The 27,319-nt window shown below is 30.1% G+C and overlaps 1 protein-coding gene across 1 annotated transcript in view; it reads left to right on the top strand.

The window, feature by feature from the left end:
* The window catches only part of LOC135955381 (band 7 protein AGAP004871-like), a 63,363-nt gene extending 36,590 nt beyond the window's left edge, over positions 1-26,773 (top strand). Inside the window, exons 3-9 of the mRNA XM_065505732.1 lie at positions 8,947-9,059; positions 9,164-9,236; positions 9,337-9,419; positions 19,933-20,136; positions 26,118-26,173; positions 26,318-26,498; positions 26,582-26,773. Of these exons, the coding sequence (XP_065361804.1) occupies positions 8,947-9,059; positions 9,164-9,236; positions 9,337-9,419; positions 19,933-20,136; positions 26,118-26,173; positions 26,318-26,498; positions 26,582-26,773 (902 nt within the window). The remainder of the gene's footprint in view (positions 1-8,946; positions 9,060-9,163; positions 9,237-9,336; positions 9,420-19,932; positions 20,137-26,117; positions 26,174-26,317; positions 26,499-26,581) is intronic.
* The last annotated feature ends 546 nt before the right edge of the window (positions 26,774-27,319 follow it).

Genomic DNA, 27,319 nt, shown 5'->3' with positions numbered 1-27,319 from the left:
ATTTTGTAATTTTAAATTTCTAGGACATTGTGAAGACATAAAAGTAGAGGTCTACACTAAAAACTATTTGTATTAAAAACAAGTATGAGAAATATATTCGGCTGTGTTGAATCTTATATACCCTTCACCAAATTATACTTTAAATTAAATTTCTTTTAAATATTTTTAGGTAAATAAATTTAATTTGTTTTTTTCAAAATGGTTTTTAAATTTTTTTTAAAAAAGTTTTTTCCAATTTTTTTTTGTAATTGTTTTCAAATTTGTTTTTAATATTTTTTTTTTGTAAAAAAAATTTATGGGAAAAAAATTTTTTGATGAAAAAAAAAATCGGGTTAAAAAATATTTTTCTCGATTATATATATATCGTTGCAATTTACCTTAAAATATCTATCATTACATATCCATATTGTCTATATTAATGACTTAGTAATCCAGATATAGAGGTTGTCCCGGTTTTTTCCTTATATCTCAGGCATTTGTGGGCCGATTTTGCCGGAAGAATTCCCTATATATTGACATATGAATCATGTATGTAAGTTATTTAGGGTCTACGTAAAGTTGATTTCAACATACAGACGGACAGACATACGGACATGACTATATCGACTTCGCTATCTATAACGATCCAGAATATATACCCTTGCCAGTCATGGTGAAGGGTATAATAAAACAAGTAAGAAAGTATGGTCGGGCTTGACCGACCATACTAAGTAAATGTGCAAAAAAATTTTTCTTTTAAAATATCAATAATTTATATTCGTGACAGATTTTCGGAAGTGGGCCTTAAATGGGAGCTAAGACCAATTATGGACCGATCACCATGAAATTAGGTCGTGTGATTTATGTCTCTATGGAAGTTATTTATGTTGAATTTTGTGTATATACCAAAATTTTTAAGCGATTTATGCACGTTAAAGTGATTTTCGGAAGAGGGTCAAGCCCGACCATATAATACCCTACACTGATTAAATGAGCAAAAACATTTTTCCTTTAAAATTTTAATAATTTATATTTTTGAGTGATTTTCGGAAGTGGGCCTTATATGGGAGCTATGACCAATAATGGACCGATCACCATGAAATTAGGTCGTGTGATTTATGTCTATATGAAAGTTAATTATGTTGAATTTTGTATGTTTACCAACATTTTTAAGCGATTTATGCACGTTAAAGTGATTTTCGGAAGCGGGTCTATATGGGAGCTATGACTAATTATGGTCCGATCGTAACAAAATTAGGTGATATGAATTTTGTATATATAAAACTTATTTGGAGTGGAATTTGTGGAGATAAATATATAAACTAAACATTTATGACCGATAAAGACCAATTTTGGTTGGAAATTTGTATGGGGGCTAGGTGAAATAATGGACCGATTTCAGCTAGTTTCAATAGGTTCTTGGTTCTTGTGCCGAAAAAATAATATGTGCCAAATTTTATTGAAATATCTTCAAAATTGCGACCTGTACTGTGCGCACAAGGTTTACATGGACAGCCAGCCGACCAGCCAGACGGACGGACATCGTTTAATTGACTCAGAAAGTTATTCTAAGTCAATCGGTATACTTTAAGGTGGGTGTTAGACTAATATTTTGGTCGTTACAAACATCTGCACAAACGCATTATACCCTCCCCAATATGGTGGTGTAGGGTATAAAAATAGATGAACTTGTTCGTTAATGTATTGTTTTGCACTCTATTTTCACCAGAAGTTTTTAAAGCAATTTCATATATTTATTACTTATGTATCATAGAGTACATATCTGTCATTTATTAGCTTTTAGTACTTAAATATTATAGTGTAAACATAATCACTTTCTGATATCTGTCCGTCCGTCTAGCTGTCCATGTAAACCATGTGCGCAAAGTACTGGTCGCAATTTTAAAAATATTTCGATAAAATTTAGCACATACAATTTTATCGGCCTAAGGACCAAACCTATTCAAAGTGTTGGAAATGGGCCCATTATTTCACCTAGCCCCCATACCAATGTTGTCCCGAAATAGGACTTTATCGGTGATAAATGTTTAATTTTTATAGGTATCTACACAATATTTGCACCGAATATGTTCTATATATACGGAATTTGTGTCATCTAATTTTATGATGGTCGGTCCATAACTAAGTATAGCTCGCAAGGTCCTATACTATTTAGAAAGAAGTTATTGGAAAGTTTTGTCTCACCCGCCTTATAGTCCAGACCTTTCCCACGCACGACTAATATTTGTTTTGATCGATGTAGAAGGCTCTCTCTGGAATACACTTCACTTCAGAACAATGTATCCAAAATTGGCTTGATTCGTTTTTGGCCTCAAAAAATGAGCTGTTCATTTGGCTCTGAATCCATATGTTGTCAGAAGGATGGGAAAACAGAAAGATCGCTAACAATTGCCAATACTTTGAATTAATTTATATTGTACAAATGTTTCAAGTTATACACCCAATATAATGATTCACCATTATAATGATTGCCATAAAAATATATTTATTTACTACAATCATATACATATATGATTTTTACAATCATGTGGATATTAAATTAAACATAGTATGGTTGTTGCAATCATATAAATAACTATATTTGTTCTCTATCTGCACTTTGACCCAAAACACGAAACAGTAAATAAAATGTGCAACCTCAAAATGTTATTCGTTTTAAACATTTCATTTTTAGATAACTGAGATTAATTTTATACCTTGATTTTATCGAAATTGGCAAAAGTGCAAATTAAGGGCCGCTCTAATGAGCATCTCCGCTTTTAGTGTATGTGTGTATTTCCTTTTTTTCGTTTTGTTTTATTGTATTACTGTTATGTAGTTGCTGTTATATTTTCCGTTATTTTTTTTGGGCTTGTTGTTGTTGCTGTATTTATGTGTGTGGTGTTGTTGTTGTTGTAGTTGGTGAGTGTGCGAGTGCTGTTACAATTTCTGATAACTGTAACTTTTGTGCATAATTAAATAATGAAAAATCAGTTGTTTGCTGCACACAGTATTGTTAGGATCTCTCAACCGGAAATCACAGTGACCGAAATACTTTTTTAGTTTAAAAAACTTTATTGTTATGTAGTTTTTTCTTTTGTTCACTTGCTGTGAATTTAATTTGAATTGTTCGTTAAAACTCAATATTTGTGTGAGGGTTTAAGGGGATGATGCCCAGTTTTGTTTTGAAATAAATATTTGTAATAATTGTTTGTTTGCTTGTTTGTTTGATTGTTGAGAGTTGTTTTCATAAACAAATAAACACATTCATACATGAGTGAATTGAATGATTTTCGAAATGTGTGTGTGTGTGTGTTGATGAATGTTGATTGTTTTTAAATAAACGGAAATGAAAAGGAAACAAAATAATAAAAATTATGGTGATTTAATTGTTTTATATACAAAAATCCATAAAAAAGTGATGAGCACTTTTGGCACCAGCACTTGAAACCCCAGCCGGTAGGCACTTAACACTTTAGCAATTTAAGTGGAATACGTATAAAATAAATTAAAAACAAGTTGACCATAGATTGATACATATGACTGCCGTTATGGGTAATAAGTTTGGTGAGTTCAAAACACATAAATCTGTATTGAAGTTTATTTTTGCTTTAATTTTATGATTTTTATTGTTTAAATTAAAAATAATTCTACTGAATACTAGAAAAATATGGAATATTGTTATGAGTCTTGCAAAAATAGAAATAATCATACGTGCTTTGTTAACGATTTATTATTTCATTTATTTATTTAAAATTTTCTTGGCACTGAACTATAAATGTTCTAAATTTTTAATGGAATACAATGTGAACGCTCTTAACAATCAACACACATGCAGTTAAGTGGTAATTGCTTTAGAAAGCATAAATTTCAATTTACGATAACAGTTTGATGCTGTACAATGGGTCTTATTAACAGAGTATGTATGTTGCGTTGTGTTATGTATTCGCACAGTATGTGACCAAAATCATATGACTGCGTAACTAATGGAAATGTTAACAAGAATTTTGTGCAAATTATTTCATACTGGGTTATGTTGTGGTTTAATGATGTTGGAAGGGCTAGTAAAGTAGTTAAGTTATGAGGATTTAGGTAACAATTATTAAGTTTTTTCAAATTTCGAATTTAAATCCGCCTAATTGTAACAAATTTCGCAAAGAAAATGTTTTGAAAAAAATAAAACTTTTATGATGTTTTCTAAAAGTTTTACCGAGAACACTTTGTCTTTTATATTTCAAAAGAAATCATCTTAAACATATTTTTTGGCCAAATATTCAAAGCATAAAGCAATAAACATGGAGCGGAAACTAGAAAAAAACTGAAACACAAATATTAGTAAAATAATCACACATGCGATACATCACTTAGGATTTTGAAAACTGAGTTAGGTTTATGTTTCAGAACATGTGTGTGAACTTCAATTTAAAGCTTGTTAAATATTTAAATTAACGTTTCCTAATGATTTGAGGTCAAAGTAAAATTTTGTTAAAGAGTTTTGAATTTTCCACAATCTATTTCAGATTTATGTTTACTATCCTTTACCTAACAAGGTTAAGGTGTACTTAAATATTAAATTGGTATACTCTTCACCATGAGCAGTTTTCGCATTTTTCATTTGCAATTATATATAATCATACAAACATATTCTGGATGGTTATATACAGCGGAATCTATATAGACATGTCCAAATGCCAGAACGATTTACATGTTGTTGAATAAAATTTTAAAACAATGTGTACAATTTTTTTATTATGAAAAAGTGCAATGCAATTTTTATAAAAATTTTAGTTTTAGAAACTCAATAAATATGTAATAAACTATTTATTTATTAACAAAACTCAATGAAATTTTCAACTTTTTTTAAATTTGTCATTCTAAATAACATATTGTAAATAACTTTGTCAAAATATCAATGAGAATCCCGCAATTCCTAATAATTGGAGCGAAAATCCTAAAAGCATTATTATTATTGCATGTAAATCTACTACTATGAAATAAGTAAGTTTTCATGTAAAATTACATAATATGAGTAAATTTAAGCATAATATGTTTATCAAAATCAATTACATACTATTTTCAGCAAAAATACAAACAAAATGTTGTATTTTAAATTTTTATAATATAATAGGCATTTTATGTTTAAAATTACATATATTGTGCATAAATAGGGTAAAATAATACATGTTGTGTGTAAATTCAAATATTTGTTATAAAAAAAAAATTTTTTTTTTGAATTTACACACAACATGTAATTTTTTACCCTATTTATAGAAGGAGAAAAGTTTCCTATTATTAATGTAGGAAATTTACATGAAAATTTATTAGAGTGTATAGGGTCTACATTACATTCGGGTCTGTGAAAATAATTTGGCTGCTTTCAATTTTCTGATTCCAGCTTTGGGATTTTAGAACATGTGTCCCAAAGTTGAAATTTTGATAAAAAAATAGGTTAAATTCCGAAGGACGTAGGTGCGACATATTCCAAAATAGGACATGTTTTTTATACCAATATGTTCTCCGTAACAGAAAAACATAAAATTGTTATATGTATGTTCTTAAAGAAAGTTTTTTTTTTAATAAAAAAAAAACTTTTTGTATTTTTAAATTGAAAATTGTTTATTTTTATATTCATAATTAATATTGCTCTGAAATCTTTTGAATATTACTGGTAATTTAGTTGTCTAACTAACAAAAAATAACGGTCCAAAAGTACGACTTATAATTTTAACAAGTCAAGCCCGACCATAAAATACCCTACACTAAGTAAAAGAGCAAAAACATTTTTCTTTTAAAATTTCAATAATTTATATTTTTGAGTGATTTTCGGAAGTGGGCCCATATAAGGGCTATGACCAATTATGGACCGATCACCATGAAATTAGGTCGTGTGATTTATGTCTATATGAAAGTTTACTCTGTTGAATTTTGTGAGTATACAAACCTTTTTAAGCGATTTATGCACGTTAAAGTGATTTTCGGAAGCGGGTCTATATGGGAGCTATGAGTAATTATGGACCGATCGTAACAAAATTTGGTGACATGAATTTTGTATATATAAAACTTATTTGGAGCGGAATTTGTGGAAATACATTTATAAATTAAACATTTATGACCGATAAAGTCCAATTTCGGAAGGACATTTATATGGGGGCTAGGTGAAATAATGGACCGATTTCAGCCAGTTTCAATAGGCTTGGTCCTTGGGCCGAAAAAATAATATGTACCAAGGTTTACATGGACAGCCAGCCAGCCAGCCAACAAGACGGACGGACATCGTTTAATCGACTCAGAAAGTGATTCTAATTCGATCGGTATATTTTAAGGTGGGTGTTAGACTAATATTTTTGGGCGTTACAAACATCTGCACAAACGCATAATACCCTCCCCACTATGGTGGTGTAGGGTGTAAAGAGATAAATATCATACGCAAGCATACCTAGCCGAACGCTTTCCAAAAATATAAAAATCTTTGAAATCATATGGGAAACAAAAAATGGCCCAAAAAGAGGCCCATTTATAGATGAATGGATACGTCAACAAACAAAATTGTCAAATTTGGGACTCCAAGATGAGATCCAAGACCGTCCAATGCATTTCAAAAAATTCACGGTTTGGTGTGTATTTTGGGCTGGCGAGAGAGGTCTGTTACTGACTTCTTTTGTCCAGAGTTGGATTATATGATAACCAACGACATGTGGTCTCTACAGGACGGCGCACAGTGCTTTGTTCAATAAACAAAAATCAAAAACAAGATCATGTCTTTGATGTTAATGAAATTTATATTTTTCAATAGACAACTATATAACTCATTCGTGTAAAAAATACTTTTTTATAAATATCTCTTTTTGTCGTCACTAGAGGTCGCTAAAGTTAGTACATTTTCAACATAAATTTTATGGAGAAAAATATATTTTTTTTAAGGTTAACTAAAATCATTGTTAAAAGTTCGTTTTAAAAGATATAAACTCGCGATTGGGTGCAAATGAAAGAATATGAATGTGGAATTATGGAAAATTACTGTTTTTGTCAAAAAAGGTTTAACAGTTTAATCTGCGCAATTTTTAATAATTAACATTTTTTTTATTGTAAGCCTGAAATTCTAAAACTTTGTTGGAATATTTGTAAAATACGTGTTAATCTATTTTGATTATGTTTTACTATAGAATAGCCATAAGTATTATCTATAAGAAAATGTAATCATTAGTTGTCCTTTCGTATGAAAACTATTAAAATTTTGTTTAAATGTATAAATTACCATTTCGTAAATTTTCAATTTGATGGTTTGGGGAAATAGCTCCAGATTTTTTGTTTTTTATAAAATAATACCGTTTTTTCTTTTAAATAACTAAGAAATATTGCATTATTTAACAAAAGCAGTTTAATGGCATAAAGTGTATTAATAGGTCTTTATTTGGTTCTTGATGTATGTTTTTTTGCTGAAATCAACAAAAAATTCCAAAGTTTGATTTAATTTTGAAAAAAAACATGTTAATCAATTTTAATTTTTCTTTAATTTTATCTAATACCTATCTCTTATTTATTATAATGTGAAATCATTATTTGTTATTAGAACTTTCAAAAAAATTAGTTTTTGATGGCACCCATAAATAATACATTTTTACCGTAAATGTAAGTAACTCAATAATTGAATATAACCTACATATCCTTAGATTGAGATATTAATATGAGCTTCTGCTGATATTATGAACACTTAAAGTATAATCCAACATCCAGTTTCTAATATTACAGCTGAACCATAAGGCTATCAATATTTGAAAATGTCCGTCCATCCGTCCTTCCGAATTTAGAAAATATATAAAATATTTCAGTATTTTTTTTAAAAAAGGATATATGGCAGTTATGTAAATCCTTGCTAGAATTGAAATGTTAATAACTAAATTAATCTGATATTATAAGAGAACAATAATTTCTGAAAATGAATTATTTTATTCAGGTTCATAGGTTTTTTAAGGAAAAGGATGTATGGCAGCCACCCGAATCCTTGCTGCGATTGTAATAAAAATTTTCACAAACAACAATAACTTTATTAAAATGATTATAACCAAATTGGTTCCAAAATAAGAAACGATTTTTACGAATTTTAAAAAAAAAAAATTAGATGTTATACAGTATATTGAAATCTTGATGTCTTGGAATTATAAATATCCTTCCGATAAAATTTTCCTAACTTTGCATCTAATATTATAAGAGAAAACTAATTTCTGAAAATTAATAATTTCATACAGGTTTATAGGTTTTTTAAGGAAAAGGATGTATGGCAGACACCCGAATCCTTGCTGCGATTGTAATAAAAATTTTCACAAACAACAATAACTGTATTAAAATGACTATAACCAAATTTTAAAATGTTAGGAGTATAACTGTGAATTTTATTCAAAATTATATGTTCAGGATATATGGGAGGTACCCGTGTCCTTTCACGGATTTTTTCAAGAATTATATTTTTTCTTAATCTTACCAAAAGGTAATATTCCACTAATTTTTATTCGTCTCCAATAACTCCTTCTATTTTTGTCCATTGCCTATATGAAAACAAAGCACTGTGCGGCGTTACATGCCACACAGATCATGCCCCATTATACATTCTGCACGAGCGAATACTAAAGCAAACATTGATTTGAAAAACTCAGTCTGTCCTGCAAAACGCTTAAATACTTTTTTAAGTTTTGTTTTGTAACACGGTGTTATATTAATCATTCGTCCATTAAAAATTTATATAAACCAGCATAACACTACGTATGATTATTAAAAATATTTTAAATAATAATCATATGTCATGGTGTTCTACAATGCTTAAAGAATATATTAATAATAAAAAAATTGTAAAATTACTTGCAAAAGAATGCAATTTTAATTTCATATAAATATTAACTCTATAAAAATATTCATGCTGAAAAACATGTTTAATTTTACACCTTTTATTTCCCCCCTCATTTTCATTAACAGTGGAAGAAGAGTTGCAGGAAGATAAAGGCTCAACATGCAGTACACTACTGATACTGCTGTCCGTAGCTCTGGTCATTTTAACTTTACCATTTAGTCTATTTGTGTGTTTTAAGGTAAATATCAGTATCCTATCATGCATATTGTCATATGGAAATTAGCATTTATTTAAACAATTGTTAAATTTCATTTCGTTCGTAATTATGATTGTATGGCAAAGGTGGTGCAGGAATATGAACGTGCGGTTATATTTCGTTTGGGACGTTTAATGGCCGGTGGTGCTAAAGGACCTGGTAAGTGCATTTGTTTTATTGTTGTATTAAATAAAGTTTACTTAATAATAATTGCAATTAACACTTTATATACTTAAATGTTTAAAATTTAATTTTATAGGCATTTTCTTTATACTGCCCTGTATTGATTCTTATGATAGAGTGGATTTGCGTACCCGCACTTATGATGTACCACCACAAGAGGTAAATTTCTTTTAATTTGTATTTAAATCTATATTTACGTTTGAGTAATCAAAGTTTAAAGTTTTGTGTTTAAGGAATTATGTTGGAGTTTTCACTTCATTTAATATTAACCAAGTTTTTTTATTATTTTTATTATTATTATTTAAACAATCATTTATTTGTGCTGTGTGTTTTGTGTTCTTAAAAGTTTTGTTTTACAGTTTCTGAGCTGTTGCAAATCCAACAAATGTTTGTCTGCACTACTTATTTCCATCTTTTCATTAAATCAAAATCTGGGCTTGTGTGCCATTTCGCTTAACTTTTTTGTTTTTGTTTTTATTCACTTCATAAATATTCACCAAGTTTTTTATTTTTCCCTTGCCTTATTGTTTGTTTGTTATTAAAGTTGTTTAATATATTTTTTTTGTGATTCTGTTGTGGCTTGTTTATATTTACAATTTTTATTAAAGCCACACTGTCTACTGCCATACATACATTCTGTATCGCTTGTTTCCGTTTTTACGCATATTTTTGTTTATTTTCTGGTGTGTACAAAAGTTTTCGTTGATTTATGGATTTTTGGTATGAAAAACTATATAAAAAAATTTAATATTAGGGATAATCTTTCACTGGGGTCAAGGTTCAGCTAAGAGATGGTTTAATCTGTATTTATGTTTAGTAGACTATAGAAGATTTACAGTGTATTGAAAGATAAAAGTTGGTTTTATCGAAGCAAGAGCGATTTATAATGTGGGTGATGAATATTTGTTAAAGTAAAACTTTTTTAAATCAATTAACTTTTAACAACTTAAATTAAAAGCTTTTTTAAATTCACAACTTATACGTAACCTGATTTTCACAGTTCATTTAATTTGAAACTTTCTAATGGATTTTAAAAGAGTAATAACACTGTGCCAGTGGAAAACTGTCAAGCTGGATACCCGGCGGATTAACCTTAGTCGAGTAATTTGAAGCAAGTGGTGCTAACATGCTCTTGTTTTCGAGATATACCGTTATTTCGAAAATGGAAGAGGTTGATAAACATATATTCGCGTAACTCAGAAACGGTTTAGCTTATTGAATAAAATAAAAAAACCGAAATTCTGCAATAAAATTTCCTTTAAGTAGGACTCAAACATTTATTTAATCTTCGTGTCGATTTAGAAAATTATTTTGAAACTTTCGAATTTTTTGTTTTTAAAACGGCATAAAAAAAGACCTTTCTAACGAAATTTCTAAAACAAAAAATATATTTTTAAAACGACAGCGCAGATTAACAGTTTCAGTATAACTTATAGTTAATTTTATTGTGGAATTTCGTTTTTTTAGTTTATTCAATTAGTTAAACCGTTTTTGAGTTACGCGAATATATGTAGTGCAACCTCCTCCATTTTCAAGATAACGTTATATCGAAAGCTGACATAAAAAAACGATTAGCACCACCGGATTCAGTGTACTCGAATTAGGTTAACTCGCCCGATTGACATTAACAAAAAAGTGTCAATTTAGAGCACAGTGTAATTAATAGTGATATAGAAACTTCTTCTTCTAACCGTTCTTTTTATACCCTACACCACCATAGTGGGTAGGGTATAATGCTTTTGTGAAGATGTTTGTAACGCCCAAAAATATTAGTCTAGCACCCACCTTAAAGTATACCGATCGACTTAGAATCTTTATGAGTCGATTAAACGATGTCCGTCCGTCAGGCTGGCTGTCCATGTAAACCTTATGCGCAGAGTATAGGTCGCAATTTTGAATATATTTCGATCAAATTTGGTACATATAATTTGTTCGGCCCAAGGACCAAGCCTTTTGAAAATGGCTGAAATCGGTCCATTATTTCACCTAGTCCCCAAACAAATGTCCTTCCGAAATTGGACTTTATCGGTCATAAATGTTTAATTTATAAATGTATCTCCACAAAATTCGCTCCAAATAAATTTATTTATATATACAAAATTCATTTCACCAAATCTTGATACGATCGGTCCATAATTAGTCATAGCTCTCATATAAACCCGCTTCCGAAAATCACTTTAAAATATTTGGATAAAATTTGGTACATATAATTTCGGCCAAGGACCAAGCCTATTGAAACTGCCTGAAATCGGTTCATTATTTCACCTAGACCCCATACAAATGTACTCTCGAAACTGGACTTTATCGGTCATAAATGTTTAATTTATACATGTATCTACACAAAATTCGCTCCAAATAAATTTATTTATATATACAAAATTCATTTCACCAAATTTTGATACGATCGGTCCATAATTAGTCATAGCTCTCATATAAACCCGCTTCCGAAAATCACTTTAACGTGCATAAATCGCTTAAAAATGTTGGTATACTCACAAAATTCAACATAGTAAACTTTCATATAGACATAAATCACACGACCTAATTTCATGGTGATCAGTCCATAATTGGTCGTAGCTCCCATATAAGGCCCATTTCAGAAAATCACTCAAAAATATACATTATTGAAATTTTAAAAGAAAAATGTTTTTGCTCATTTACTTAGTGTAGGGTATACTTTCCGACCATACTTTCTTACTTGTTTAATATTTTAAATGATTTAACTTGAAATATAAATAAAAAAGTTATCTGATATGCTTCTGAGTGATGTGAGAATGAAGAATATGAGACTTAATGGTATTAAAAATATAAAAGGGAATAACTAATGGTACTTTTTTGTACTTATAATGGTACTTATTGAATTTTCTGCAATAATGGATCTGGAAACGTGAAATTAAGCATCACACCCTGAGTGAGAATCTAAGGGGCAGACTTTACGGTACTTTTTTCTTTATTCTTCTGGTACTTTTTAAATAATTTATTGGGTGTATAACTTAAAAATGAGGGGATTTTTATTTTGGAACATTTATCCAATATAAATTTATTCAAAGTATTAGCCATTGTTAGTTATGATCTTTTCCCATCTTTCTGGCAACATATGGATTCCGAGCCAAATGAACGAATCAAGACAATTTCGGATATTCTGTTGTGAAATTAAGCGTATCCCAGAGAGAGCACTCTGCATCGATCGAAACTGACCACTTCATTCTAAATACTTTTAACAGGTATTGCAACATGTGGCCGAGCGTTGTCATGATGGAATATTACGGTTTCATGTCTGGCCGCATATTTTGATAGTTTTTCGGCCAATTCTCGCTTCAAACGATTCAGTTGCGTTCGGTGATGGTCTGGTCAGATTTCGGCTGCTCATTATATATAGGACCCCTCAGCGCCATGGATTGGCAGGAATTCCCATACGATCTCTTAAGTTTCGGGTTATAGATACATTTTTCATCGCCAGATATGATTCGCTGCAAAAATTATTTTCTTTTATAGCGTTCAAGCTCATGCTTTTGGCTGAATCCTGCTGCTCACAAACGTTTTGCATGAGTAGCTCCCAATGATTTTGCAACCACTTGTTGAGTTTGACAACAATCTTCATGGAATAATGCCTCCAATTTTTGGTCTTCAAACTTTTTTGGCTGGCCTGGGCGAACTTTGTCTTTCAATTCAAAATGATCACTTCTGAACCGAACAATCCATCTCTCGCACGTTGAAACCGATGGAACACATTCACCTTAATAAGCTTTCACGAGCAATCGGTGAGCTTTAGCGGTACTTTTTTTTTTAAATTAAAGAAGTAAAACAGTTATGTGGTTTAGTGTGGGAGATATTGGAATAGACTGTATATTAGTATGACAGGCGGCACTTCTGTCACTCAAATCGTACTGTAATTATTTTATTCTAGTGAGCAGGGTAACTACGATTTTGGTTCCTGATCTGATATGATATACCTATAAGGAGTGAGATCGAAAAATTCTTAACACACGTTTTTCATTACATTTTTTAACCCAAGTATTATTTGAATTTTTTTTTGATCAAGTTACCTTTGAAAAACATGTCAGTTATTATGTGTAATGTCAATTATATTAATTTTTTTGTTAATCTGATTAAAATGAGTGACCAGAAAAAAGTGCGTACTGAAATTATTAAATATTTTCAACAAAACCCAACTTGGTCTTACAAAAAGTTGGCCAAGCATACAAAGGTCTGCCGTCAAACTGTTTCCAATGTTATTAAACAGTACCGGGAGAACTTGTCAGTTGATAGAAAACCTGGTTCAGGTAGATGTTTCTAAAGCCAAAAAAATAGAACGCATTTTCAAAAGAGCTCCCAACACATCCGGTAGGAAAGCAGCCCGGTTAGCTCAGTGCTCGGACTATTTGGTACGAAAAGTTAAAGCTAATGCAGGTTTAAAAACATACAAGGCTCAAAAAGTTCCTGACAGGAACGCTACTAAAAATTTAGAGGCCAAAAACAGAGCACGGAAATTGAAGTCAAGTTTTATAAAAAAATATTCTTGCTGCATAATGGATGACGAAACGTATGTTCTGGCAGATTTTTCGCAACTTCCAGGTCAAAAATTTTATGTTGCTGATGCTCGAGGGAATGTTGAAGAAAAGTTTAGGACCCAAAAGCAGACAAAATTTCCCAGAAAGTTCTTGGTATGGCAAGCAATATGCAGTTGCGGCAAAAGAAGCCACTCATTTGTTACAACGGGCTCTATAAATACCGAAATTTACATCAAGGAATGTTTACAAAAAAGGCTGCTTCCATTCATAAGACTTCATAATGTGTCCACTTATTTTTGGCCTGACTTGGCATCCTGTCACTATGGCAAACAAGCCCTTGAGTGGTACAAGAACAATAATGTGGTATTTGTACCAAGAGAGGCAAATCCTCCAAACTGCCCGGAGCTAAGGCCAGTGGAGAGATATTGGGCTCTTGTTAAAAGAGAATTGAAGAGTACAAAAAAGGTGTCCAAAAGTGTGGTAGATTTTAAACGGAGATGGACTACATGTTCGAGCAAAGTGACAGAAAGCACTATAAAAACGTTAATGGAAGGGTTTCCGAAAAAGGTTCAAAATTTCATCACTAGTGATTAAAACTATAAAAATAATTTTTTTTGTAAATTGTAATAATAATTTCAATCAAATAAAAAAAAAATTAAAGCTGTAAGTTTAGTGGTTTCTTTTTTATAAACATATATGTATGTTAAGAATTTTTCGATCTCACTCCTTATATGGGTAATTATAGAAAATACCTCTTGTAAATTTAAAAACCTGAGACTGTATCTTCAAAAGACTGATTAAAGATTATATAAAATGTACACATGTATGATATGATAGAAAAATGTGAATAAAAATTAGAATTCAAGGCTGAGGTTCATTGCATAATCTCCCTTCAATACTTTTTTAGCGCAGCGTCTGTTGAAAAGATAACACTGTTTTTTCAGTCCGGCTTTTTAATAATATGATACAGTTTCTCAATTGCAAACGTACTAAAAACCTATCTGAGATTCGTTTCATATAAACATCAATTACTCTTTTTACTTGTTTTTAGTATTGATCTAATACCATTAGCTCATTGATTGGTATGGTCTTATCCAAACAAAGTTCCATCTACTCTACATGATTGCATGGCTACTAAACTTAAGTGCAAATATCTTGAAAAATAAAACCTCAAAATTAGAAATTGGTAGTGTATGTATAAGCCCAATATTCTTACTTGTTTGAGTTTTTCTACATGTAAATTTTAAAAATTAAGCCGGAATTGGGTAATATTTGCAAAATCTATACCCACATTGATTTCACTATCTTTCTTACATAACAATTGTTTAACAATTTTTACTTGGATATGAGCATTCAATAAATTTCAAAATTCATAGAAATCAACATGTATGATTAAAGTTGTTTTCATATAATTTTTTCATTTAATTTCTTCAGCAATTGACAACATGATTGACACTACATAATTGTAATAAATTTTTAGTTGTTATGGAATTGACCTTTAATCTTACGTTTGCTAAAGAATTGTTATTATAACAAAATAATCTATGAACTAAATATGTCAGTTAGTGGCAGTTTAAAAAAAAGCAGGAAAGTGTGTAATCAAAGTGGAATTTTATGTACTCTATAAGTGATAGCAAAACAATATTATTCAAATTTACTTTAATAGTCTTAAAATTAGTGACAAATTAGATTACTTCAGTCGTTAACAAAACTTCGGAGCTTGGTTATAAATCACTTACTTATATTTTATTTTTACAAAAAACTTCAATACTTTATTTACATAACTAATACTTACATACTATAGGCATACATTCATAAGCTTGTATATATTTTAAATAATAACACAATATTTCTTCTTCATTCATAAAATATACATTCATATTTAACTTTGATTTTTGAAATCAAAGTAATGGATGAAAAATAACATCAATAACAAATGAAATAGCAAAGCACACTGAATATTATTGTGATTTGGATATTCACTTTGTAAAACTACAACTGAATCCTTTTTTACAACCTGAAACAAGTATTAATAAATATTGAAGCCATGATAAATGATGATCTGCCCTAATACTCTTACTCATAACGCCTTCCCCCCCAAAAAAATCATAATAAAATGTATCAGTTTTCTTTAGTGATTTCATGATGCACAAAGTGAGATAAAAAAATGAAGGAATTATTCACTGAACTGTATTTTGTATTATTTGTATGTATATATTCGTATGTATGTACATGAATTTAAGTAAATACTTGTTTATATATATTGTACATACATATAAAGGGTGTTATTTATAGAGGCGGATAACTTTAAATTGAAATGAAACAGAGAAAAGAATTATTATGACTTAAAAATGCTGGATTTATTGTATATGGCGTTTTTAATAACTTATAAGATGTTTTGAAGGGAACATATCTGTCATTTATTTTCACTTAGTTATTGAACATTATAGTGTAAACAACCAAGTTTTTTTTGCTTCGAAAATGTACAATTTTGTACCAACAAAGCGTTATATGCGGAAAGTTTTGCTTTACTTCTTTAATTTGAAAAAAAGTGCCGTTGAAGCACACCGAATGCTCACCAAAGCTGAAGGTGAATATGTTCCACCGGTTTCAATATGCGAGAGAATGGTTGTTCTGTTCAGAAGTGGTGATTTTGATACGGAAGACAAAAATCGTCCAGGCCAGCCAAACCATGATGATTGTTGTCAAACTCAACAAGAGCTTACGAATTGAAGTCGATAGACCTTGAAAGACGATTTTGCATGTCTGAAATGCTCCTTGAACGCTATAAAAGAAAATAATTTTTACACCGAATCATTGCTTGCGATGAAAAATGGATCCATTAAGATAACCCGAAGCATAAGATATCGTATGTAAAGCCCGGCCAACCAGCCGAATCGATACCAAAGCCAAATGTCCATGGCTCTACGGTAATGTTCTGTATTTGGTGGGAGAAATCTGGCCAGACCATCACATGGAACCTGTTCCGAATGCAACTAGTTCATTTGAAGCGAGAATTTGCCGAAAATATGGTTGTCACAAACATATATTTGTTTACTGTAACCATATATATGGTTGATACAATCATGTGAATCATAAATTAACCATATTATGGTTACCACAAGTTTTGTAACACTATTTAAATGGTTACAGTAACCATGCCCAATTATATTTTTTTCTCTGCGTGCGAAGAACGCTCTCTCTGGGATACAGATTACGTTGGAACTTGATTCGCTTGAATCGTTCTTAGCCTCAAAAGATGAGTATTTCTTTTGGCTCTGAATCCATATTTATCCAGAAAGATGGGAAAGCATCATATCTAACAATGGCTAATACTCTCAAAATAAAGCTGAAAATTTGAAAACAATTTTTAATTCATACACTCAATAATTAGATAATTTTATGGCACTAATGTTGAAATATAATTTCCATCAAGTGGCTGCTGGTCCAATTTTCACACACCATTCGCAGTAAACATCCGGCTGTATTGAGGCAATAATACGTCGAAAATACGCTTCCAAGTGTTCTCTCGTTTGCATACCCCAGAGAAAATAATCTAATGTCGTCAAAACACATAAACGAGGCGGTCTATTAACAGGTCCATTTCTTGAAATTTTTCGTTCGTTCAATGTTGATAATATCAAGCGCTGTGTGATAGGTTGAAACCTCATATCTGCAATAGTAATGTCTTCCGATTGAGGCACAAGAAAGTTATATCAATCACCGTTGACTGTAACGTTCTGTAAAGATCGTTATTTGTGATGGCATATAGACCATTAATTCTACCGGCCCATAAAGTTTTTATACCCTACACCATCATAGTGGGGAGTGTATATTGGGTTAGTGCTAATGTTTGTAACGTGTAAAATATAGCCCCAACACTTACCTTAAAGTGTACCAATCTGCTCAGGATCACTTTCTGAGTCGATAAATTTGGTACAAGCTTTTCTATTGCTCCAAGAACGAAGCCTAATTTGATTAGAATCGGAACATTATTTCTCCTAGCACCTAAACGATTGCCCTATCTGAAAATAGTTAAGCTCTCATAAATATCCTAGTTATATAGATATCCAAACCAAATTCAGCAAAAATAAGTTTTATATAAGTCGAACTCGCCTCATAAAATTTTGTGATGATCGGTGCACAATAAGTCATAGCTATCATATAGGCCCACTTCCGAAAATCACCTTAACTAGCATAAATCTCTTAAAAATATTGATATTCTTATAAAACTCAACACAAATAAATTATATATATACAAAAGTCATATCACTAAATTTTATAACGATCGGTCCATAATTAATCATAGCTCCCATATAATGCCCACTTCCGAAAATCATTTTAATGAGTATAGATTTCTTAAAAGTTTTAGTATTCTAATAAAATTCAACACAAATCTGTTTCATATATACAGAAGTCATGCCACCTTATTTTATTGCGATTGGTAAATAACACTATGCACGAAATTTAAACTTTTTTTCTGTCAAGAGGGGCACCCAGCGGCTTAAACTAATTCGGGTACGCTGAATTCAGTGGTGCTAAACGTTTTTTTAGGTTAGCTCGTATTTTCGAGATATACCGTTATTTCGAAAATGGAGGAGGTTGCACAACATATATTCGCTTAACTCAAAAGCCGTTTAGTTTATTGAATAAACTGAAAAAAATGAAATTCCGCAATGAAATTACCTTCAAGTAAAGCTTAACATGTTTACAATCTTCGCAGTCGTTTTAGAAATATAAATTTTTTTTCGGCAAAAAATAAATATTTTTTTAGAAAAATTTCGAAATTTTTTTTTAAAACGGCATTAAAACTTGAAAAATGCATATAAAATTCTAAAAAAAAATTATATTTCTAAACTGTCGATTATTAAAGAATTTCGGTTTTTTCAGTTTGTTCAATAAACTAAACCGTTTTGAGTTACGCGAATGTTGTGCAACCTCATCCATTTTCGAAATAACGGTATATCTCGAAAATACGACCTAACCTAAAAAACGGTTAGCACCACTGAATTCAGCGTACCCGAATTAGTTTAACTCACCGGGTGCCCCGCTTGACAGTTTTTTCAACTAGCACAGTGTAATTAGAATGGTGTAGGGTATCATATGGTCGGACTTCATTACTTGTTTATGGACGTAATTGTGTTTCGATAATGGATTCTGGCTTATCATCGCACCAAATGCTGCAATTCTGTTCATTGACTAGGCATTTGACCAAAAGTGTGATTCTGAACAAAATGTTCAAATTAAATTGTGGGTCAATAGCGATGTTTCCTTCGTCCGATTCATTAAATGTACAGCGGGAACGATGATCGTGTACGAAAAATTGTCCATAAAGTGGATGAAACCAAGTTTAACTGATGAGCACGATGACGAATTGACACTTTTGGATCATCATCAATGCTACGCTGCACACCATTACATGATCTTTCGTTAAGAGTAAATGTATTGCGAAAACGATTCATGGTTTCTCGAATTAATCGATATCGACCCCTTTGCGCGAAATTTTCGTATGTCACAAATACAAAATTTTACAGGAGAGCTTTATTATTACATTTTTTTGCTTTGGCTGGTATCATTAATACCAAATTAAAAATGCTATACAAAAACCGATTTAGTAAATTAAATTTCACATACGTTAAAATTAACATAAGTAGTAATATTTCCATAAATATAGCGAAAATAGGTATAATATTTTACTATGTAAAAATGTAACATACGATAATTTCGCGCAAAGGGGTCGATATGATGGACTATTATGATTTCAAATCATATTATGATTGAATCATGACTTTCAAAATAAATTTGATCTGGTGTGAGTCTATTCATCATAAGTTTCCAAACTAAACTAACCTCCAAAAAACCAAGAACTGTCAAATCAGCTGTAATTTATAGTTCTCAATCTCAAAAAAAACACCCTTTATAAATGGTTATACATATATACATATTTGATGTTTGACTATACACTATATTAAATATTTATATAGATATTTACACCCCTGCTCAAATATTGTACTATTTCATTTCATTTCATTTAATTTTTTTTTTTTTTATTGTTTGTGTGCTTTGTGCAGCAAGGCACCTAAATATTACATGTATTTGTATATTGCATAAATGTTGTTGAAGGTATTTTTGTTTTATCTATATATTTGCTGTTATATCAGGTCCTTACTAAAGACAGTGTTACGGTATCAGTGGATGCTGTTGTCTATTATCGCGTCTCAAATGCAACCGTTTCCATAGCGAACGTTGAAAATGCTCATCATTCAACGCGTCTGCTGGCGCAAACAACACTCCGCAATACAATGGGTACAAGACATTTACATGAGATACTCAGTGAACGTATGACGATTTCCGGCACTATGCAGGTAAGTAAAGTTAAAGGAAAGTGTTTGTGTGTTGTTTGGTTTTTGTGTTTTCTGTTTTACATTTTAGATTTTGACAAATAGGTAGTGTAAGATGTGCTATTCGGTTAAGTGTTCATTTGTTTTTAAATTATATTTTGTTAAATGCATTTGGGAAAGTGGAACAGCGTTGATAGAGTGTTGTTAAGGATTTAAGAATCAAATTATAATATGAAATTTGTTTTAATTTAATGAATATTTTAGATTTTTGGGATTAAGTCAATGATATATAAAGTTTTTTTTTTTGGTAATTAAATATTTATGTGAAGAAAGGTACTAAATTTCATGGATTTGAAGTTATTTAGAGAAAAAAACGTTTAATTTGAACAAACAAATGTGAAAAATTCTTTTTAAAGACACAAAATTTTGTGACTAAAAAGCGGGAGAGGCAACCACTTCATTTTAAATACTTTTTAACAGGTATTGCCACATGTGGGCTAGCATTGCACAGAGGTTTAGTATTTTTTTTTTTTGGAAATAATTCGGTATCTCGGGAGATATTGAGATACTGTTACGAAATTCCCTATTTTGTATGAAATATAAGGAGCCGCAGAACAAAAGGTACGTTTTCGCACATTTAAAATCTTTGGGAAAATGAGTTTTATTTATTTCGCCTCCTTAAAAAACTGCATGAACCTGGAAATGGTAACAAGTTTCTTACTTGTCAGTAGATACTAGGGTATTCATTCGACTAATGATCGTTCGATTAATCGAATAATTTTTTACGAATAATTATTCGAACAATTTAAAAATGACCATTTTCGAATAACGAATAATTCGAATTATTTTATGTAGAATAATCGAATAAAACGAATAAATGTTCATATATATTTAAGTTTATTAAATTGTTTAAAATTTTTCATAATTTCAAATTTAAATAAGTAATAGTGACAAAAATTGTATTGTTTCTGAAATTCGTCAAATAACTAAAGGAAAAGGGACTTTAGATCACTGTAGATGAGTGTTCCGATAGCTCCTTCAATAAATATATAAATATTACTGCAAGAAGTTGCAATTCTAAAAACAAATCTTTCAAAATTTTTAACTTAGGACTTGAACCAATGAAAATTTTAAGTTAGATTAAAGTGGAGTTGAATGTGATGGAGAATGTGATTTTGAAACGGTCGTCGAAAGTGATATTGAGGATGACATTTATAATGTTTACATTGAAATAGATGAAGGCCATGATCTTAAAATATATGTATATAAGTGATGTTATTAACCGCGTACGTAAGTGTTGTAAAATATTTAATATATCTAATGATAAACACAAATATTGCAAACTAACGTTTTGTTGGAAGAAAAGCATGGAATTCGTCCTATACATGATTTTGAACATCGATGAACATCTTTGTCTAACATGGTAATAAACTTTTTGCGTATTTGTAAATGCGTCAATCATACACTGCCTGACTTCAAATTAGCCACGTTCACTGACAATGATATCAAACTTTGGACAGATTCCCTTTATTGTGTAATACCCCAAGCTCAATTTATTAAGCAAATATTCGGAAACGATGATAGGAGCTTGATGAATAATACAATTTTTATAAATAATTTAGAAATAGTGAATAATTAATTTACTAAAGAATTAGTTCAAATACAATTTTATATTGTATTTGAATTCAGTATCATGCCCAACTAGCTCAAATTGTTTAAAGCATAGCTCCAAATCGGAAACTAAAGGGTTTGCAATTGTTTTGTAGATTGTTCGGGAGTTAATCTGATCAGAATATTTCTATTGAAAATTTAATGATGGACTTTGTTTTTGAATGTTTTTTAACATTATCAATACTTGAATTGTTAACTTTAACGTTATTTTTTGTTTTTCTTTAACAATAAAATATTAAAAAACAGACAACAAAACTTCATTCTTTACCTTTTTAAACAAATTTAATTTATTCGAATAATTCGATCAATTTTAAACGTGTGATCGAATTATTCGAACAAGTTAAAATCTCTTATTCGAATTATTCGTTTTATTCGAACAAGAGAAAAATCGAATAATTCGAATACCCTAATAGATACATCTAACTGCCATAAGTCACCACATTAAATGTTAAAGATGTTTGATATAAAACCATTTTAATATCGGAAAAAGAACCTTTTGTTAAAAATTAAAGAAAAAAAGTACGTTTTTTTAAAAACAAAATTAAAAAGTATGTTTTTTATGAGTTTTTTTGTAACGATAATATTTTAAATGAATGTTTTTAATCCTTATCTCATATATAAACAAATTGAAATTAAATATTTTTTTTCGTTTTATACTAGTGTTGTATGTTTTTTTAAGTATAAATGTTTTTAAAACCATTTACTTAGTAAAAAAATTAAAAAAATGTTGCTGACTTGATTGTTTCTAGAAGATTTCAACCCAAATATTATAAAAATACCAAAAAACCAATTTTTGATAAGATGCGAAAAAGTACCTTTTGCGGCTCCTCATATATGAAAAAACGTAAAAATTTGTCAAAGGGTGCAAGGTTTGTGGAACTTCTAAGGTGTTAATAAATGCTTTTTATAAAATTATTTGATATTGGTGAAAACCTTTGGACGTAAGGATTGATATTTTAGTAAAATTAAATAATTCTATAAATTTCTGGGACGTCCTTTACCTTAAAAACTAAAACAATTATAATATGGTGATTTTCCACCAAGAAAAATAGAAAAAAAATGTAAAATTTTAACGGTTAAAGATATCAAAACAAAATTTGGAACTCACATACATAGACTGAAATGTTCGCAAATCAATTGTATTAGAATTTTTAACATTTTTTATTTTAAAATACCGAAATACGTACATCGCGGATAATGTGTTCCAAAAATTGAGTTTTTGTAGAAAAGTACCACAGTAGGTACTTTTCTACAAAAACTCAATTTTTGGATGTTATTTCCCGTGTGATAGTAAAAAAACTTTGTAGATATTAAAGAAGCATATAGGGTTATACAAATGTGAAGCTTTATTGAAGATCGGTGCTTTTAGAATTTTTTACTCAGATCTAAAATTTGTTTTAAAAATTGGGCGTTTAAGTGATCCAAAATTTATTTTACACGCTTTTGCATTAAGTTATCTTTCCGGATCATATAAATTGTATATAGTCCCGAAGAAATTTTTTTATTACAAAAGAAAAATTATATGGGTTTTTTATAGGGACGAGATAACTGTTAGCAAGTTGTTTTCATAGCTGATATTTTAAAAATAAATGTCGACCCTCCGTAGGCCCGCCATATCTAAAAAAAACATAAAAATGTCAAGCTAAATTAAAAAAAAAATAATTCAATAAACCTGAGACACGAGGTGGCCAAATATGACCTTCAGTAGCGCTAGGAAGCTGAACAAACGCAAATCAAACGCAACGCAAATCTCAGAAACACCTCAGCTCCAACCATGTGAAATTTCGTAACAATATCTCCAACAGTTCCCGAGATACGGAATTATTTATCCTGATGAAAAATGATTTCAACAAAAGAAAAAAGGTTTTATGTCTGGTCGCACATTTTGGGCGATTTTTGGTCAATGCCTGCTTCAAACGGATCAGTTGCATGTCTGGTCAGATTTCCGCAGTTCATAATAGATATATCCATATTGCTCCCACTAAATATAGAGAATGACCTTAGCGCCATTTATATTTGGCTTTGGTGTCGATTCGGCTGGTTGGCCGTGCTCTCTTAAGTTTCTGGTTATTGTAATGGACTAATTTTTCATCACAAGTAATGATTGTCTATTTGTCTACTGGGCCCTATTTCATAAACAACTTAGCAATTTTTCACTTTGCACTTATCAAATTTCATATATTGGCAAAGTGATAAGGGTTTATATTCTTTGCAAATCTCACTTTGCAATAAGCAAATTTTTGCAAATTCTTTGTTGTTTGAGCTATATTCGGATATGCAGAATCTTATATACCCTTCACCAAATTATACTTTGAAATAAAAATTTTAAATATTTCTTTAATTTTCATTTCAAAATTTTTTTGAATTTTTTTATGACAAAAATTTTATGTCAAAATTTTTTTTTTCAAAATTAATTTTTAAATATTTTTTTTTTAAATTTATTTTTTAATATTTTTGCAATTTTTTTGAATTAAAGTTTTGTAGTCATGAACAATTAATTCGGTCTCTATAAATTCTTGTTATAACCATCTTCACTACCGTCGAAGAAAAATTCACGATTTAACGTTTTTAAAGCTAATGAATAGTTATCTATATATATAAAAGAGTAAGGTTACTAACTGACTGACTTATTCATCATCGCACGACTGAAGCTAGAATCAGGAAATTTTAACTGTGGGTTCCTTCCTCCCCAAAACGATCCGATAAGAAGGGATTTTTGGAAATTCGAACATTTAGGGGATAAAAAAGGGTAAAAATGGGTAAATTCGGTAACCTTATATCTTCAAAACTATTAAAGATACAAAAAAAACTTAAAATTGCATGTTACTCCAATTATAAAATAAGCTGACAGGTGTATCGTACTTTTTCGAAATTCGAACCTTTTACGGTATAAAACGGGTAAAAACTGTATTTTGGTACTTTTTTGGCACCCTATGTATCTTTTAAACCCATAAACATAGAAACAAATTTTAAATCGTATTCTTTACTTATCAAAAAATAAAAAATATAAGTTTGGTACTTTTTCGAAGCGGATACTTCATGGTACTTTTTCTTTATTATAATGGTACTTTTTTTAATTTTCTATAACAATAGACTTAGAAACATGAAATTAAGCATACATACTAAGTCAGTGAAAATTCTAGATGGAGACTTTTTGGTACTTTTTCTTTATTCGAATGGTACTTTTAGTAATTTCTTCACCAATGAATCTAGAAACATGAAATAAAGCTTATATGGACCCGAGTAAGTGGGAATCCACAAGTGCCTGCTTTTTGGTATTTTTTTTTATATTACTTTTTGAATTTTCTGTAATATTCCATAAAAATATGAAATTAAACATATATGGTCCTAAGTGAGTGAGAATTCTAGGGGAATACTTTTTGGTACATTTTCTTTATTCGAATGGTACTTTTAGTAATTTCTTCACCAATGAACGTAGACATGAAATTAAGCTTATATGGACCCGAGTGAGTGGAAAAACACAATAGGTGGCTTTTTGGTCCTTTTTATATATTCTAATGGTACTTTTTGAATTTTCTGTAATAATGGACATAGAAATATGAAATTAGGCCTATATGATCCTAAGTGAATATTCAAGGGCATACTTTTTGGTAATTTTTCTTTATTCTCATGGGTACTTATTTGAATTTTCTATAATAATCGACCTAGAGTTTTCAAAAAACCGAAGAATTTCAAAACTGATTGGTTTCGGGTTTTTTTTCGGTTTTGTAATAATTTATTAAATATTAAGTGTTATAGAAACAAAATTAGTTGATAATATAGGAAATGCTATACAAATTTAAAATTTAAACTTGACGGCTTATGGTTTAGTGAATGCGAATTCAAAAGTGATAATCAATGGTACTATTTGTTTATTGTAATGGTACTTTTGAATATTTTATAATAATAAACCAAAAATTTTAAATTAAGCACTCAGATTATGAGTGAATTTGATTCCACAAAAGGTGACTTTAGTGGTAACTTTCTTTTGCATTTTCTATAATAATGGACCCAGAAATATGAAATTAGACATTTACAATTAGATTCACAAAGTGACTCTTAATAGTACTATTTCATTCTTCTAATTGGGGTGGCGAAGCGCACCGGGTCAGCTAGTAACCATATGAATTTGTAAGGCGATTTTTGACAAACTTATCAAAATTTGCTTTGCAAAAATAGAATTTTCCTTAATACAAATTAATTCTCTAAATCTCTTGCATTTACATTTGTTGCACAAACAAACTATAAAATAATATAAGACAAATTGTGCCGTCTTAAATTTCACTAAGAAAACTAAAATTGTAATTTATTTTGTCTACCATTTTATTTACCAGCTACAATTGGATGAAGCCACCGATGCATGGGGCATTAAAGTAGAGCGTGTGGAAATGTAAGTAATAGTTTTCTATAGCTATGTTACAATAAATATAAAACGTAAAGCAACAGAAATCTCTGCTTAAACTAAAGTGTTGCACATTTACAAATAAACACACAATTTTATTTACTTATTTATTTATATTTTGCACACTTTCAGCAAAGATGTACGACTTCCGGTGCAATTACAAAGAGCCATGGCAGCGGAGGCGGAAGCAGCACGCGAAGCCAGAGCCAAAGTCATAGCCGCAGAAGGTGAACAAAAGGCATCGCGTGCATTGAGAGAAGCCTCAGAGGTTATAGGCGGTTCGCCAGCTGCTTTACAATTAAGATATTTACAAGTAAAATGAATAAATATTTTTTTGTTTTCATATAAAATCATGAATAAATCATATGTTTTCTTTTATACTTTTATTTTTTACAGACTTTAAGTCAAATATCAGCAGAGAAAAATTCCACTATAGTGTTTCCCTTGCCCATAGATTTAATAACGTATTTCCTAAAATCAAATGATGCTGCCACCCACCAATTAGCTGAAGCTGCTGTGGCTGCCATGGATAAAATTGCCACGAAACAGGACAACGAAACATCAAACTCGTTAGAGAAAACTTCCTAAAACTATTTTATAACCTATAAGTAATTAGCCAACAATTAAATTTTATAATACAATAATATTTATACATAAACTATAGCAGCGACCACATTAGTTTAATTGTTTCTAACAGTAACAATTGATGAAATAACAATTTGCTTAACAATTTATTAAAACTCAGCCTGTAGTTTAGCACTGGGAAAGTATGTAGATACATTTTATAACTTACTTAAGTTCTACTTTAGTAAGAAATCCACATTAAAATTAAATTATATATTGGCAATAGTTTAACGTTCTATACCTAGTTTTAATAATAGTTTAATGTTCTTTCCCTTTCAGGCATTTTTATATAAAAAATCCCTTTAAACTTAAACTTATCAATTACTTAACGCTAACAAACTATTGTATCATGTAACCAATAATATCTATATCTCTGCATCTATCTGACTATTTAACTTTATCTATCGATTATGTTTAATTTATAAGGAAATAATGGACTAAATAAACAATAAAAACCAGATTGTAATTGCTGTTTTCATGTAGTTTTAGGACAGAGTTTTATTTTAAAAA

This window comes from Calliphora vicina, chromosome 3, assembly GCF_958450345.1.
Source record: "Calliphora vicina chromosome 3, idCalVici1.1, whole genome shotgun sequence".
NCBI lineage: Eukaryota > Metazoa > Arthropoda > Insecta > Diptera > Calliphoridae > Calliphora > Calliphora vicina.
Note: the sequence above shows the minus strand (reverse complement) of the source record. Positions and strands in the feature narration are given on the sequence as shown.